General features: G+C 48.0%; 1 protein-coding gene across 3 annotated transcripts in view; it reads right to left on the bottom strand.

Annotated features, from left to right (window-relative positions):
- The window catches only part of ZDHHC9 (zinc finger DHHC-type palmitoyltransferase 9), a 42,940-nt gene that overhangs the window by 6,506 nt on the left and 20,445 nt on the right, over positions 1–15,989 (bottom strand). For all 3 annotated transcript variants that reach the window (XM_038748074.1, XM_038748075.1, XM_038748076.1), the window contains 4 exons: positions 8,305–8,442; positions 7,229–7,277; positions 2,976–3,078; positions 1,429–1,532 (listed from right to left, as the gene is read on the bottom strand). In XM_038748074.1, coding sequence (XP_038604002.1) covers positions 1,429–1,532; positions 2,976–3,078; positions 7,229–7,277; positions 8,305–8,442 — 394 coding nt within the window. The remainder of the gene's footprint in view (positions 1–1,428; positions 1,533–2,975; positions 3,079–7,228; positions 7,278–8,304; positions 8,443–15,989) is intronic.

The following is a 15,989-nucleotide window of genomic DNA, read 5'->3' as shown; positions in this document are numbered from 1 at the left end:
TAGACACACAGTAAGCACTTAACAAATATAATAATAATTATTATCATTAGGTATGCAGCCACAGGAATGTAGCAACCTTGGGAAAAGCCCCCCACACTACTGGGAGGCAACGAAGACTAGTGGGAAAGAGCACAGAACTGGGAGTCCAGAGCACCAGGTTCTATTCCTGGCTCAGCCGCCTGCCTGGCTGGGTGACCCTGGGCAAGTCATTTAACAACTCTGGGGCTTAGTTTCCTCATCTGCACAATGGGGATAAAGTACCTGTTCTCCTTCCTCATTAGACTGTGAGGTCCATGTAGGACAGATATGTGCCCAACCTGATGGTCTTGTATCTACTCCAGGGCTGAGCAGAGTGCTTGACACATGGTAAATGCTTAAGAGCTGCCACAGTTATCATTTTTACTATGATTAGCCTGTGAAGCCAGGAAGGTGATGTGGGCCTTTGAGTTATTTCTTGCTCTTTAAACCCAGATCCTTGGGGCCCTGATTTCCCCAATGGGCAAGAGTAATAGCCCTGGGTTCTTCAATGCAGCAGGCACCCATCATGCTAAACAGCAAAAGGGCCCTGGCCCACCACAATACAGGGAAATAGCTTGGCCTTAGTGGGTAGAGCACTGGCCTGGGCGTCAGATGTCCTCGGTTCCAATCCCAACTCTGCCGACTGCTTATTGTATGACCTTGGGCAAGTCGCTCCCCCTCTCTGTGCCTCAGTTTCCTCAACTATAAAATGGTGATCCAATAGCTGTTAATAATGATGGCATTTGTTAAGTGCTTACTATGTGCTAGGCACTGTACTACTTATTCTCCCTCCTACTTAGACTGTAAACCCCATGTGGAGCAGGGACTGTGCCTGACCTGATTCACTGATATCTACCCCAGCGCTTAGAACTGTGCTTGACACATAGTAAGTGCTTAACAGATATCATTTAAAAAAAAAAACTAGGCAGACCCAACGACCTGCTCCTGAACTGTGTCTGAAATGGGGTACGCAGGGAGGGCAAGGTGGGTGGGCAGGCGCCATGGATTTCCTCCCTGGCTCTTCCCACTGGCCCAGCCAGACCAGGGACCAAGGCGGAGTATTCACCTCACCATTCCCATTTCACTTCCATTCCAATCTAGCCGGGAACTAGATTGGAATTTAGTTTCAATCCCCACTTTCGACAACCGGCAGCCACTGGCTCACCGTCAATTCTCAGTCCTGCCGGAGGCCTCGGGGGGACCTTGCAGTTTGCTCCGCTTTGTAGTCTGCCCTCACTAGGCCCTGTTTTTCCAGAGCCATAAGGAAAGATCCCAGCCTGGGGAGAAGGGAGTGTCTTGGACCCAGCAACCAGGGCTCTGGGCCTAGCTTGGACCCAGGCAGTGCCCCAAACTCCAGGCTACCCATCTGGGGGCCAGCTCCGTGATCCACCGCCATCTTCCAACTCTTACCTGGGGGGTAAAGGGCCGCACAGCACCTCACAGCAGTTCTTCACGATATTGCCATGACTGTACGGGTTCTGCACCCGGTTCTTCCCGGCCCAGGAGCCTTTAATCTGCAGGTACAAAGATGAGTCAATCAATCAATCAATCAATCAATCGCATTTATTGAGTGCTTACTATGTGCAGAGCACTGTACTAAGCGCTTGGGAAGTACAAATTGGCATCACATAGAGACAGTCCCTACCCAACAGTGGGCTCACAGTCTAAAAGGGGGAGACAGAGAACAGAACCAAACATACCAACAAAATAAAATAAGTAGGATAGAAATGTACAGGTAAAATAAATAAATAAATAAATAAATAGAGTAATAAATATGTACAACCATATATACATATATACAGGTGCTGTGGGGAAGGGAGGGAGGTAAGACGGGGGGATGGAGAGGGGGACGAGGGGGAGAGGAAAGAAGGGGCTCAGTCTGGGAAGGCCTCCTGGAGGAGGTGAGCTCTCAGCAGGGCCTTGAAGGGAGGAAGAGAGCTAGCTTGGCGGATGGGCAGAGGGAGGGCATTCCAGGCCCGGGGGATGACGTGGGCCGGGGGTCGACGGCGGGACAGGCGAGAGCGAGGTACAGTGAGGAGATTAGCGGTGGAGGAGCGGAGGGTGCGGGCTGGGCAGTAGAAGGAGAGAAGGGAGGTGAGGTAGGAGGGGGCGAGGTGATGGACAGCCTTGAAGCCCAGGGTGAGGAGTTTCTGCCTGATGCGCAGATTGATCGGTAGCCATTGGAGGTTTTTGAGGAGGGGAGTAATATGTCCAGAGCGTTTCTGGACAAAGATAATCCGGGCAGCAGCATGAAGTATGGATTGAAGTGGAGAGAGACACGAGGATGGGAGATCAGAGAGAAGGCTAGTGCAGTAGTCCAGACGGGATAGGATGAGAGCTTGAATGAGCAGGGTAGCGGTTCGGATGGAGAGGAAAGGGCGGATCTTGGCAATGTTGCGGAGCTGAGACCGGCAGGTTTTGGTGACGGCTTGGATGTGAGGGGTGAATGAGAGAGCGGAGTCGAGGATGACACCAAGGTTGCGGGCTTGTGAGACGGGAAGGATGGTAGTGCCGTCAACAGAGATGGGAAAGTCAGGGAGAGGACAAGGTTTGGGAGGGAAGACAAGGAGCTCAGTCTTCGACATGTTGAGCTTTAGGTGGCGGGCAGACATCCAGATGGAGATGTCCTGAAGGCAGGAGGAGATGCGAGCCTGGAGGGAGGGGGAGAGAGCAGGGGCAGAGATGTAGATCTGGGTGTCATCAGCGTAGAAGAGCAGGGGCAGAGATGTAGATCTGGGTGTCATCAGAGTCTTCCTCAGGGCCGCCACTGTTTCCCAAATTGAGACAATGACCCCCGCCAAGAGTATGGTTCCCGCAGGACCGCACCAAGAGATAAGGGAGAGCCTGAAATCATTTTTGTCAGGACAAAGTGAGCTGAGCTGAGGAGCCAGAGAGAAAGGAGTGAATCTGGAAGGAAACGGGAGGTAAGAGGAGAGAGTGGGAAGGCAGTTACTCACATCTTCATTTGTGGTCTGGTTGAGGGCCACCAGGAATGTATGGAATCCAGTTAACCCCACGACAGACCAGAGGGTGAAGAAACAGATGAGCACTTCCAGAACAGTGACTTCTTGTTAAGGAGCCAAAAGAATAATTCGAGGTCACCCCCATAACCTAGCTCACCCAGGACATCCTGCCCCATCTTCACTCCTCATCAATTCACAAAACTATCCAACAGTGGTACTTACTGAGCGCTGCCCGTGTACAGAGCTCTGTTCTAAGCACTTGGGACCCTGACAATAACTTGCGGTGTGACGTTGGGCAAGGCACTTAACTTCTCTATGCCTCGGTTCGCATGTTTTCCCTCCTACTTAGACTGTGAGCCCCACGCAGGACGGGGACTGTGTCCAACCTAATTAATATGTATCCGCCCCATGGCTTAGAACAGTGTTTGACATGTAGTAAGCGCTTAACAAATGCCAAAAAAAAAACAAAAAACGGGAGAGTACGATACAACAGAGTTGGTAGATCCATTACCTGTCCAAAAGCTCAGATGCAACAGTGACACCAGGGAGAGAAGGGAGATCTGATTATTGGAGCTCGCTGTGGGCAGGAGGAATGTGTCTGTTTGTTGTAATACTGTACTCTCCCAAGTGCTTTGTACATGTGCAAAGCACTGAAAATGCTCAAATAAATATGATTATTTGAATGAATGGATGGGCACAGAAGTATAAGATTCTTTCTTCCGATTCACTGCATGAGGATACCCAGGCAATATTTATGCACATATCTGTGTGTTCATGGATTGATTTATGGGCTTACTTCTTTTTATGGTATTTGTTACGAGCTTACTATGTGTCAGACACTGCTCTACGTGCTAGGGTAACTACAAATTAATTAGGTCATGTACAACCCCCATCCCACATGGGGCTCACTAAGTACGAGGGAGAACAGGCATTGAATCCCAATTTTACAGTTGAAGAAACTGAGGCACAGAGAAGCGACTAGCCAAAGGTCACACAGCAACCAATTGGTGGAGCCAGGATTAGAACCCAGGTCCTCTGACTCCCCAAGCCAGTGCTCTTTCCACTGGACCACTGTATAGATCTTCTCTCATCCCCTTGGAGACATTGTTTTGACAGGAACGGTGGCTTGTATTTTTTCCCCATTGGGCTGAAAATTGCTCAGGAGAGGGATTGCAATTTCTACTTCTGCACATGTACCAAGGCCCTAGCCAGCGCTCTGCACACTGAACGAGCTCAAAAACGACTGATGATGATGATGATGTTGCTCGGGAAGGCTGACAAGAGACTCTTGAGAAGCTTCAAACTAATCTGATTTTCTATATAATTCCACAGACTGCCAACTCACAGGACAAGGTTCATGTCTGAATCCCGTCTGAATGGATTTGAGAAACAGCGTGGCCAAGGGGAAAGGACACTGTACTGGGAGCCAGGAGTCCTGGGTTCTAATCCCCACTCTACCGCTGGCCAGTTTGGAGAACTTCAGCAAGTCTCTGGAACTTCTCGATGCCTCGGTTTCCTCATCTGTAAAACGAGGATCAAATACCCATTCACCCCCCAGCGTGGCTCAGTGGAAAGAGCATGGGCTTTCGAGTCAGAGGTAATGGGTTCAAATCCCGGCTCCGCCAATTGTCAGCTGGGTGACTTTGGGCAAGTCACTTAACTTCTCTGGGCCTCAGTTACCTCATCTGGAAAATGGGGATGAAGACTGTGAGCTCCCCATGGGACAACCTGATCACCTTGTAACCTCCCCAGCACTTAGAACAGTGCTTTGCACATAGTAAGTGCTTAATAAAAGCCATCATTATTATTATTAGATGGGGGGGGGGGGTCCCTCTCTAGACTGTAAGCTCGTTGGGGGCAGGGAAGGTGTCTGTTATATTGTACTCTCTAAAGAGCTTAGTACAGTGCTCAGTAAATACGAGTGACTGACTGACGTGTAGGACAGAGATGGTATCCAATCTGATTATCTTGTGTCTACTCCAGCAATTAGCAGAGTGCTTGGTACATAGGAAGCAAATAATAATAATACTTGTAGCATTTGTTAAACACCTACTCTGTGCCATGTACTGTCCTAAAGCACTGGGGTAGATACAAGATAATTAGGTCCCACATGGGGTTCACAGTCTAAGTAGGAGGGAGAGGGGAAATTAATCTAGGTTCTACTAATTGCTGATGCTCAGGGACTGTGAAATGTAACAGTTACGGAATATGTGCTTTTGGAGCTCTACAAAAGGCTTTGTGATTGGGATGGGCAATGGTGGCCAGGGAAAGTTAATGATGGCATTTATTAAGCGCTTACTATGTGCAAAGCACTGCTCTAAGAGCTGGGGTAGATACAAGGTAATCAAGTTGTCCCACATGGGGCTCACAGACAATCCCCATTTTACAGATGAGGTAACTGAGGCACAGAGAAGTGAAGTGACTTGCCAAAAGTCACACAGCTGACAAGTGGTGGAGCCGGGCTTTGAACCCATGACCTCTGACTCCAAAGCCCGTGCTCTTTCCACTGAGCCACGCTGCTTTAGCCAGGTTCCTTCCTACCACGTGCTCACCAGGCCCAGCCATGGCTTCAAAATTCCCACATGGTACACGCTAGGGAGGGGCCTTCTCCTGGCTCCTCTCCCCAGCAACAACACACCGAGGGTTAAACAGAGTGGTTGCCAAGAAAGGACCAAGAAGCGGAGCCTAGTGGACAAAGCCCAGGCCTGGGAGTCAGAGGACCTGAGTTCTAATTCCGGTTCTGCCGCTTATCTACTGGGTGACCCCGGCCAAATCACTTCACTTCTCTGTGCCTCAGTTACCTCACCTGGAAAATGGGGATAAAGACCAAGAGCCCCGTGTGGGACATGGACTGTTTCTAGCCTAATTATCTTGTATCTACCCCAGCGCTTAGTACAGTACATGTCACAGAGTAAGCGCTTAACAAATACCATTTTTTAAAAAAGCAGGGTCTACTCAGGAGTTCATAGTCACCACCGGGGCCCATGAGGAAACTGAGCCGTGGCAGGGACAGAGGTGGCCCATGATGAAAAGGTCACTGCCAGGGTCTCCCCCAACTAGATGGTAAACTCACTGTGGGCAGGGAATGTGTCTATTGTTGTATAGTACTCTCCTGAGTGCTTATTACAGTGCCCTGCACACAGTGAGCACTCAATAAATAAGACTGACTGACTGACAGACAGGTGGGGCGAGTGGTGACAGGTTGGGAGATGGCAGGAAAACCTTCAGATGCACTGGCCTTGTGGAAATCTAACAACAGGGTCCAGAAACTGAAAAGACCCACCGGGTTCTCATGAGCCAACCAGCTACTCTTCAGCCAATAATCCAGAGAGGCCAGACACAGAAGGAAGAGGAAAGGGGTCTCAAGAGACTCATCTATAAGGCAGCTGGCTAGTCTGGAGATGAATCAACCAATGGTATTTTTAAGCACTTACTATGGGTAGAGCAATTAGGTACCTGGCTATAATTTTACTTATTTATATTAATGTCTGTCTCCCCCTCTAGATCACTGTGGGCGGGGAATGTGTCTGTTATATTGCACCCTCCCAAGCGCTTAGTACAGTAAGCACCCAGTGAATACTACTGACTGGCTGAACGATTAGAGCACTTAGGAAAGGACAATATAACAGAGTTGGTAGACATGGCCCCTGCCCACAAGGAGCTCAGAGTCTAGAGGTGGAGAATCGACGCCCCTCTCTCTCAACCTTTTTCGGGAGAGAAGAGGGTGAAGGAAGCCTTTCTTCCCAGGGGCATGGAGGGGTTGAAGATTGGAATAAACCCAGAGCTGACTGCACTCGTGAACACCTCCCTCCCAGTTACAGGCAACTCAATAGAAGCAGCATCACATTGCTATTCCTGGCTCCGCTTTTGCACTCTCCTCAGAACTCCCCCAGCAGACGGAAACCTTCACTCCCTCAGGCCGCCTGCTGGCTCTCCTAGCTCCTATTTGATTTCAATTTAGCCATAGCCCTCCGGTTTACGCAGATACTAAAATCCACAGGGTATACGCTGAGGAGAAAACTCAGGAGACAACCTGTTTTGCGGTGGTTTTACCTTCAATTCCTTTGAACCTTTTTTCCCCAGGAACTCGAGTCCACCTGTCCCACTGTTTTTGGACTCCTCCCTACCCCCAGTTTCAGGGTTTAGTGGGATTCCACACTCTCTGCTCGGGGAGCAGCTGGGATGAATACAGACTAGGAAGAATTAAGAGTCCCAGAGATACTGTATTCAGTCTGAAGGAAGGATATGTTCCTGGTGTTTCTTTCAATGTTGCCAGGAAGCCAATCTTCAAGGATTCTAGGAGACATTCAGAGAACGAGAGAGAGAGAGACATTAGCCTTTAAGACACCTGCAGGGAAGGATTAGTTTAATTCCCTTGGAAAGATAATTCCTTCTTGCTCCTCCCTTGATTCCTTTTCTACTCTATTCACATAACACTAAGGCCTGTCCTCCCTTAGTCTATCCTTGACCCAGGCACAATCCCTTTCCGGACTCTTCCTCCTGTCTTTTCCCTGTTAAAAACCCACCGACTCAGTCAGCCTGGCCTGGTTTCATGTTGGACTGGACTGACAAAGATATTGCCGGGTGGGCCTAGGGGTAGATGGGACGGCCTCCCAGGCACCTGCATCAGGGATGAGGGTGTTGCCAAAGCAGAAGAGGCTGGCCGTGTCGCTAGAGGATGTGCCAGATGACCCCATGGGCCGTTGGTCACATCCAATCCAGGGCATTTCCAACCAGAACTGGCCAGCACTGACAGGGTTCTGGATACCCTGCCCACATAAAGGTACAAACTCTGAAGAAATGACAGTCGCCCTGCTAGGGGACCAATATGATTGTCACGGCTCTGCCCTGTCCCTCATCCCCTCGATAGCAGATATGAGGAGTTATCGGCAAGTGTGACAGGCTCGTTCCAACCTATCGGGAGGGGCTCTGAGGTCCAAGTTGGCCTCGGCTGAGGGGGTGGAGAGCTCTTCTGAGAGAAAGAGATGTGTCAGATGAAAACACTATCAAAGGGCTCTCTCTCTCTCCCTCTCAGAAGAGGTACTGACACCAAGACAGGGTCCTGCAAAAAAATCCCTCTACAATCATGGCTGCTTACCCTGGCTGGAAACAACAGTGGCAGAGGAAAAGCGATTCCCATTTTGCAGGTTCACACCACTTCCTCCATCTTAACTCATCCCTTTCAAAGCTGGCTGGGAGCCAAATGGACTCCCACCGAGACCTGGATCTGATCTCAGGCCTGAGGCTGGGCACCTCTGCCCTTGGACCCCAACAGACCTCCAGCCCCAGAAAAGTTGCCGAGAAGGCCCGGCGCGCAACTCACTGAGGGCCACGTAGACGATGTTGAAGGCGAAGACGTAGATAGTGAGGAGCGAGAGAGAAAGGATGAAGAGGTAGAAGTAACGGTAATTCCTCTTTCCTACACAGTTCCCAACCCAGGGACAGTGATGGTCGAAGCGCTCTGTGGGGGAGAGAGGGGAGAGGTCAGCACCAAAATCAGAACCCACACACACCCTCTCGACAACAGCAGAGCAGGTACAGAAAAGCTTGGGTCTCCCAACATCTGCTTCACTGATCCAGTTCAGTCTTCTAGGTTTCCGTGGGTAACCCTGCTACACACCTCTGTGAGGGCTCCTGAATACACAAAGGCTTTTCAACCAGCCAGGAGGTGAGTTTGGCAGGCCTCTGCCCACCTAAGCGGAACTCCTCCTCTGAGCTCCCCTTTGTCTACTGGTCCCTTAGACTAACTTTTTTTTTTCTTTTTGTGGCCCTTGTTAAGCGCTTACTGTGTACCGGGCTCTGTATTAAGAGCTGGGGTAGATGCAAGCTAATCGGGTTGGACCCAATCCCTGTCCCACATGGGACTCACAGTCTTCATCCCCATTTCACAGATGAGGTACCCGAGGCACAGAGAAGTGAAATGATTTGTCCAAGGCCATACAACAGAAAAGTGACAGAACCAGGATTAGATCCCAGGTTTTTCTGATTCCCAGCACCGGGCTCTACCAACTGGGCCATGCTGCTTCTCTATGTGGGTCCGCCCTCATTACCTTGCATCTATCCCAGAGCTCAGAACAGGGCATGGCACACAGTAAGTATTTATCAAATACCACCATTATTATTATTAATTATAGGCAGTTAGGGGAAGGAAGGGAGAGGGTTGCAGTGATCATATGACCAAAATACATTCTCTTTTGTCACAGCACGGAAGCTCACAAAGCACTGCCATCTGCAATAAAGTCTGCATCAAAGCGGAAGCCATGGAATTTCAGCCAGTCACTCTTCCATCACACTTGGCAAGGACCTCTCTTGATTTCCATTAAAGAAGAAAACAGCCCGTTTCCCTACATGGCTGGAAAGGATATTTCCTGTGGTTCTGTCCAGTGGCTGCCTCCCCATCTCTGCATCGCTGCAGCCTCATCGGCTTTTTGGTCAGATAGCATCACTGGTGCTTTGGTCAATTCCACTGCCATTGCTGTCTCTGCCATCTGCCTCTTTTGAACCAGAGGTAGCACCTTTGATTTTCTGTTCAACCTGACAAGGGTCAAAAATTACCTGACTTCGCAAAAATCATCATTTGAATATTTCTGATTTTCGCTTAAATGGTGTAGAAGTCTAAAAGGGGAGTTAAGCCCAGAACAACCCACCCACCGCTCAGAAGTGTTTACGGCAAGCCCCCTAAACCCTCACCTCTTGGTGAGAAAAAAGAACCAAACATATGCAGCCTTGAAGTGGGGAACCTACTACTTAAAGTGGGGAAGCAGCATGGCTTAGTGGAAAGAGCCCGGGCTTGGGAGCCAGAGGACGTGGGTTCTAATCCCGGCTCTGCCACTTGTCTGCTGTGTGAGTTTGGGCAAGTCATTTAGCTTCTCTGTGCCTCAGTTCGCTCATCTGGAAAATGGAGATTAAGATTATGAGCCCCACGTGGGACAACCTGATTACCTTATCTACCCATATCTAACAGTGCTTGGTACATAGTAAGCACTTAACAAATGCCATTATTATTATTATTATTACAAAATAGATTCTGTCGATCTGTTTATTAGTCTTTTAATTGGCTGCTTTTGCTCTGACCATTTGGACCAGGGCTCTTCCTCTTCACTCTTGTATTTTTGACAATATGTGCCCACTTGGCAATCAGTAATATTTACTGAGCACCTCCGAGGTGCAAGGCATTGTACTAAGAGCTTGGGAGAGAATACAGAGGTAATAATCCACACCACCCCTGCCTTCAAGGAGTTCACAATCTAACAGAGGAGACCTACACAAAATAATTTAGAGATGGGGGAAAAGAGAATGGAAAGATAGGTGAATAAGTGCTTAAGAAGTGAGTATGGAAGTTAACAAGTGCCAAGGTAGGGAGGAAATGACCTGGGGAGGGGGGAAATAATTGGAGAGTGTTTCCCGGAAGAAGTGGAATAACCAGAGAGCTTTGAAGATAGGAAGGAGAGCTATGGTGTGGTGGATCTGAAGGGGAAGGGAGTTCTAGACTGAAAGGGACTCACTGTGCCTCGTTCTTGCCTGTCTCGCCGTCGACCCCCGGCCCATGTCCTCCCCCTGGCCTGGAATGCCCTCCCTCCGCACATCCGCCAAGTTAGCTCTCTTCCTTCCTTCAAAGCCCTACTGAGAGCTCACCTCCTGCAGGAGGCCTTCCCAGACTGAGCTCCCTCCTTCCTCTCCCCCTCCTCCCTCTCCCCTGCCTTACCTCCTTCCCCTCCCCACAGCACCTGTGTATATATATATATATATATATACACATATATATGTTTGTACATATTTATTACTCTATTTATTTATTTTACTTGTACATATTTATTCTATTTATTTTATTTTGTTAATATATTTTGTTTTGTTGTCCGTCTCCCCCTTCTAGACTTTAAGCCCGCTGTTGGATAGGGACCGTCTTTATATGTTGCCAACTTGTACTTCCCAAGCGCTGAGTACAGTACTGTGCACACAGTAAGTGCTCAATAAATACGATTGAATGAATGAATGAATGAATGAAAGGGTGTGAGGACGAGAGTAGAGCTAAGAACAAGAGACAGGTTAGCTTGAGAATGAGGAACGCGTGTAGGGGTGTAATGAGAAAAGAACACATATGTTTGTTGTTTGTTTTATGATGTTTGTTAAGTGTTGTTTGTTTGTTTTATGGTATTCGTCAAGCGCTTACTATGCGCCAGGCACTGTACTAAGTGCTGGGGTAGCTACAAGATAATCAGGTTGAACACAGTCCACGTCGCACATGGGGCTCACGGTTTTAACCCCCATTTTACAGATGAGGTAAGTGACTTGCCCAGGGTCACACAGCAGAGAAGTGGCAGAGCTGGGATTAGAACTTAGGTCCTTCTGACTCCCAGGCTAGGGCTCTATCCACTAGGCCATGCTGCTTTTCATGTAAAAGGGAGAGAAAGCTCATGAAGTGTGTCACAGCCAATGGTCAGGATTTTGGCTTGGTGTAGAGAGGAATCAGTAGCCACTGGGGATTTTTGAGGAGTGCAGACACAAAAGCAGACAAATGTTTCAGGAAAGATGATCCAGGTGGCACAGTGAAGCATGGATTGGAGAAGAGAAAGACTGGAGACAGGGAACCCAACGAAGAGGCTGAAAGACTAGTGAGAAATGATGAGGCCCTGGATCAAAAAGACGGCCTTCCTCTCCACATTGAGCAGAAACTCCTGACCTGTGGCTCTCTCCCGCCAACATATCCACTCCTTTCTTGCATTAATAATAATAATGGCATTTATTAAGCGCTTACTATGTGCCAAGCACTGTTCTAAGCACTGGGGAGGTTACAAGGTGATCAGGTTGTCCCATGGGGGCTCACAGTCTTAATCCCCATTTTACAGATGAGGGAAACTGAGGCCCAGAGAAGTTAAGTGACTTGCTCAAAGTCACACAGCTGACAACTGGCGGAGCTGGGATTTGAACCCATGACCTCCGACTCCAAAGCCCGGGCTCTTTCCACTGAGCCACGCTGCTTCATTCCTACTAATCGACTCACTGTGCCAGTTCCTGTCAGTCCTGCCTCTTGCTCATGCATTCCCCTCTACCTGAAACTCCGCTCCCCTCATAGCACTTTCGCCTCTATCTTTTTATTCTGTTACATCCTCCTATTTGTAATTCATCTTTGTGTCTGTCTCCGGAGCTAGACTGTATGCTGCTTGAGGGCAGAGATTATGTCTCCTAATTCTAATGTACACCCCAAAGCCTTAGTACAGCACTCTATACATGGTAGGTACTCAATAAACACTACTGATTGAAGAGAGAGTCCAAATCATTCCCAAAACTATTTTACCCTTTTTCCCCCACCCACTTTCCCTGCTGACGCACCTTGATGAAATCTCAGAAAAATGAGTAAAATAAAAACTCAAAATAATGGAAGACACTCTGAGGCAGTTTCTGGGGGCTCTCACTGGGACACATCATATGGGATTGGATTCTGCTGCTCTGAGGAGTTCTATTTTTTCAGGACAGGACAAACTAACTCTAGGGTTAGATTCTGAGACAATATTCCTAAACTCCCAGATACTACAAAAAAAGGAAGACATCAATCACCTTGGATAGCGTAGTATTCAAGCAATGGTATTTACTGAGAGCTTAACTGTACTGAGCGTTTGGGAGAATACAAAAGAGCTCATACACGTGTTTTTTTAGTAAATTAAAATCTGTAATTCAACGGCAAAAACGAGTGCTAGAAGAAACTGGGAAAATCTCTCTATTTTCTTTGAAGGGCCCAGAGGTAACAAGGGGGAACTAGCAGCTATGGCCCTTTTACTGCATGGCTAGACTGCCTGTGTGTGCTTTTAAAGATTCTGTAAATTTGTGGATTTGGCCAGCAGGCCCCTCCCTTTGAGATGCTAATCAAGGATTATCCAGATCACATGTTCTTCAGCCCCTTCAGGAGGTTGAGTCAATGAAGGAAATAAGATGCATCGATGCACTACTGTCACACCAACTGACTTTCCCAGGGACAATGAACTTCAAGATTGCCTGGGGGACCAGTGGAAAGCTAACACCAATTTACCAAGGAGATCTCTCCTAAGGACAGAGAATCAGACAGATGGGCCTGTAAGCTCTTCCTCTAAGCCATAAGCTTGTTGTGGGCAGGGAACGTGTCTGCCAACTCTGCTGTACTGTACTCATCCAAGCACCCCGGACTCGTTTTAAACCTCCTCTGTTTCTGGACACCTGACTGACCTTTGTAGGATAAAACTGCAGGGCTACACATGAAGTCTGTCTCTCAACTATTCTCTAGAATAAGTCTTAAACTGAGCCTTCTTTCTCTCAAGTCTGTGTCATTGATGATGGTGATGACGACGGTCTAATACTACCTGAGGCAAAGTGTTTGCTCTCCATTATCAAGGGAGTTTGAGCCTTCCACCGTGGTGGGATTTACTGATAGGGAAAAGTAAATTCTAAGAGGATTTGACCTAGCGATCCCACTATTATAGCGACTGAGTGAGCACCAAGCAAAAGCTACCTGTGAAGGAGTGACAAGAGAACCATTTGACTCTCCTCCCAAGGTGCAAGGGGCTAGGGTTTGGGAGAGACAAGCCCTACCCTGTAGAAAGTTCGCTCTACAGAGTGCTGGACAAATAATAATAGTAATAACGATAACGATAATAGTGGTATTTGTTAAGCACTTACTATGAGTCAAACACTGTACTAAGCACAAGATAATCAGGTTTCATATGAGCCTCACGGTCTCAGTAGTGGGGAGAACGGATATTAGATCCCCATTTTGCAGATGAGGGAACTGAGGCACAAAAAGGATAAGTGATTTGTCCAAGTTCACACAACAGGTAAATGGCAGTCAGAATTTGAACCCAGGTCCTCTGACTCCCAAGCCCATGATCTTCAAACAGGTCACACTGCTGTTTCTCAATGACCCCTTGACAAACCTAGAATTTCTCTTCATCTACGCCTCTTGACCATTACAGTAACTGGACTTGCATTAAACTTCCTCTGCTTCTGTACAAGGCCTCGCATTAAAGTTCCTCTGTTGCTGAACACTTGACGAACCTCTGTAGGATAAAACTTCAGGACAACAGGACTGCAGCTGAAGTTTGTCTGTTGCTTAACTATTCTCTAAAATAAATCTTAAACTGAGGATTCTCTGTCTCAATTCTATCAATCACTGAGTTAAAAGTGAACATCTTTCTGTCATCTCTCAGTGCCTCCTTAATTCCAAACGCTCATCTCCGGCCTTATATACATGACCCAAGACTACATTATATATTATAAATGACTTATTCACATTAATGACCATCTCCCCCTCTAGACTGTAAGCTCGTTTTGGCCAGGGAACATGTCTGCTAATTCTGCTGAACTGTACTCTCCCAAGCGCTTAATATAGTGCCGTGCACATAGGCACTCAATAAATACGACTGATTGACTGAGATTTAATGTTGCTATTGTGGTCTCTAAGTCTGTCTTTAAGCTTCTAGGAGGGGCATAGAGAGCTTTACGCTTCCCGAACGATAAAGAATGCGGACTTCATTTCTTCGGCTCACTATGGACTTCTAGGACGAGGTGCGTGCTGGGATTTCTTTCTTTTTATTTACCTGCCAGATGGTCTTTATACTCCAGCACTCCCTTTAGGTTGAACCTGAGACCCAACCCTTTAGGTTGAACCTGAGACCCAGATGTATACAAAGCAGGCAATCCCAGCTAAATTGTAAGCTCCTTGAAGGCAGGGAACCTTGCTGTTGTAGCCTCCCAAGCACTTAGGTGCAGTGTTTCACCCTGAGTAAGAGCTCGACAGATACCGTTGAACGATGGCTTGATGTCTCTCAGCTCTCAGAGCTGTGAGAGCACGGATCCACTAGCTACTCTGCTAGTTGGCCAGAATCTGTATGGCACCATCACGATTCCAAATGGACCAGCCGATCAGACAGTCGCGGGATCAGATTAATGCAGAAATCTTATTATCTTCCACTATACAGTAATTCTGGTACTTGTTAAGCGCTTACTATGTGCCGAGCACTGTTCTAAGCTCTGGAGTAGATACAACTTCATCAGGATGGACGCAGTCCCTGTCCCACATGGGGCTCACATTCTTAATCCCCATTTTACAGATGAGGTAACAGGCCCAGAAAAGTTAAAAGACTTGCCCAAGGTCCCACAGCCCAGAAAAGTTAAAAGACTTGCCCAAGGTCCCACAGCAGACAAAGGGAGGAGCCGAGATTAGAACCCAGGTCCTTGTGACTCCCAGGCTAAGCCACGCACACAGCAAATGCACAGAGTATCAGCAACTCTGGTCCCCATATGAAAGGTTTCTGATCAGCCAACATCCAGTGGCAACATCAGAAAGGCTGTGGGGGGAAAGAGTACAGTGGTGGGAAGCCAGCAACGCTAGACTCAGATCTCCACAGCCAGTCTCTCTCTGGCGTGGCTGGGGTGCTGGGGAGAAGGCTGAAGAACGGGACTCTCCCCTCAGTTGGATTTCTCCCTGCTCTTCCCACCCCACCTCCCTCAAATGTCCCTGAGCCGACCCTACTGTCCGTTGCAGCCACCCCCTCCCCTCATCATGTTTTGGGGGACTACTTAAAAGATGAATGGGACAGCTCAAATAATGAAGCCAACAGGAATAACACTTAGGTCGGTGCCTGGCACGTAGTAAGTGCTTAATAAATACCACCATTATTATTACTATTACAACAGAGCTTCATTTAGGTGCTAGAGATCTTGGTGAACGGGACAAGTTCCAGAACACCATGGCATATCCACCTTGTTGGCTTTAGGCTCACTTAGGAGCTTCATGCCCATTGCCCACACTTTGTTAGTTATGCCGGAACAAATGAAAAACATCCCTTCCCTGGACTCGGGGTCAGGAATGAACTCATATCTTCAGGGCCTTGCTTGCTTTCAAGAGAAAATATTTAACATTAAAGATATTTAAGCAGTAAACATTGGCTACCGGGGCACAACCTCTTATCCCTGTCCTCCTTATTCTTACGGCTGTGAGCCCCTTCGGTGTCTCCACCTCATCCGTGAACTTTGTTCCCA

This window comes from Tachyglossus aculeatus, chromosome 6 (assembly GCF_015852505.1).
Source record: "Tachyglossus aculeatus isolate mTacAcu1 chromosome 6, mTacAcu1.pri, whole genome shotgun sequence".
NCBI classification, from domain to species: Eukaryota; Metazoa; Chordata; class Mammalia; order Monotremata; family Tachyglossidae; genus Tachyglossus; species Tachyglossus aculeatus.
Note: the sequence above shows the minus strand (reverse complement) of the source record. Positions and strands in the feature narration are given on the sequence as shown.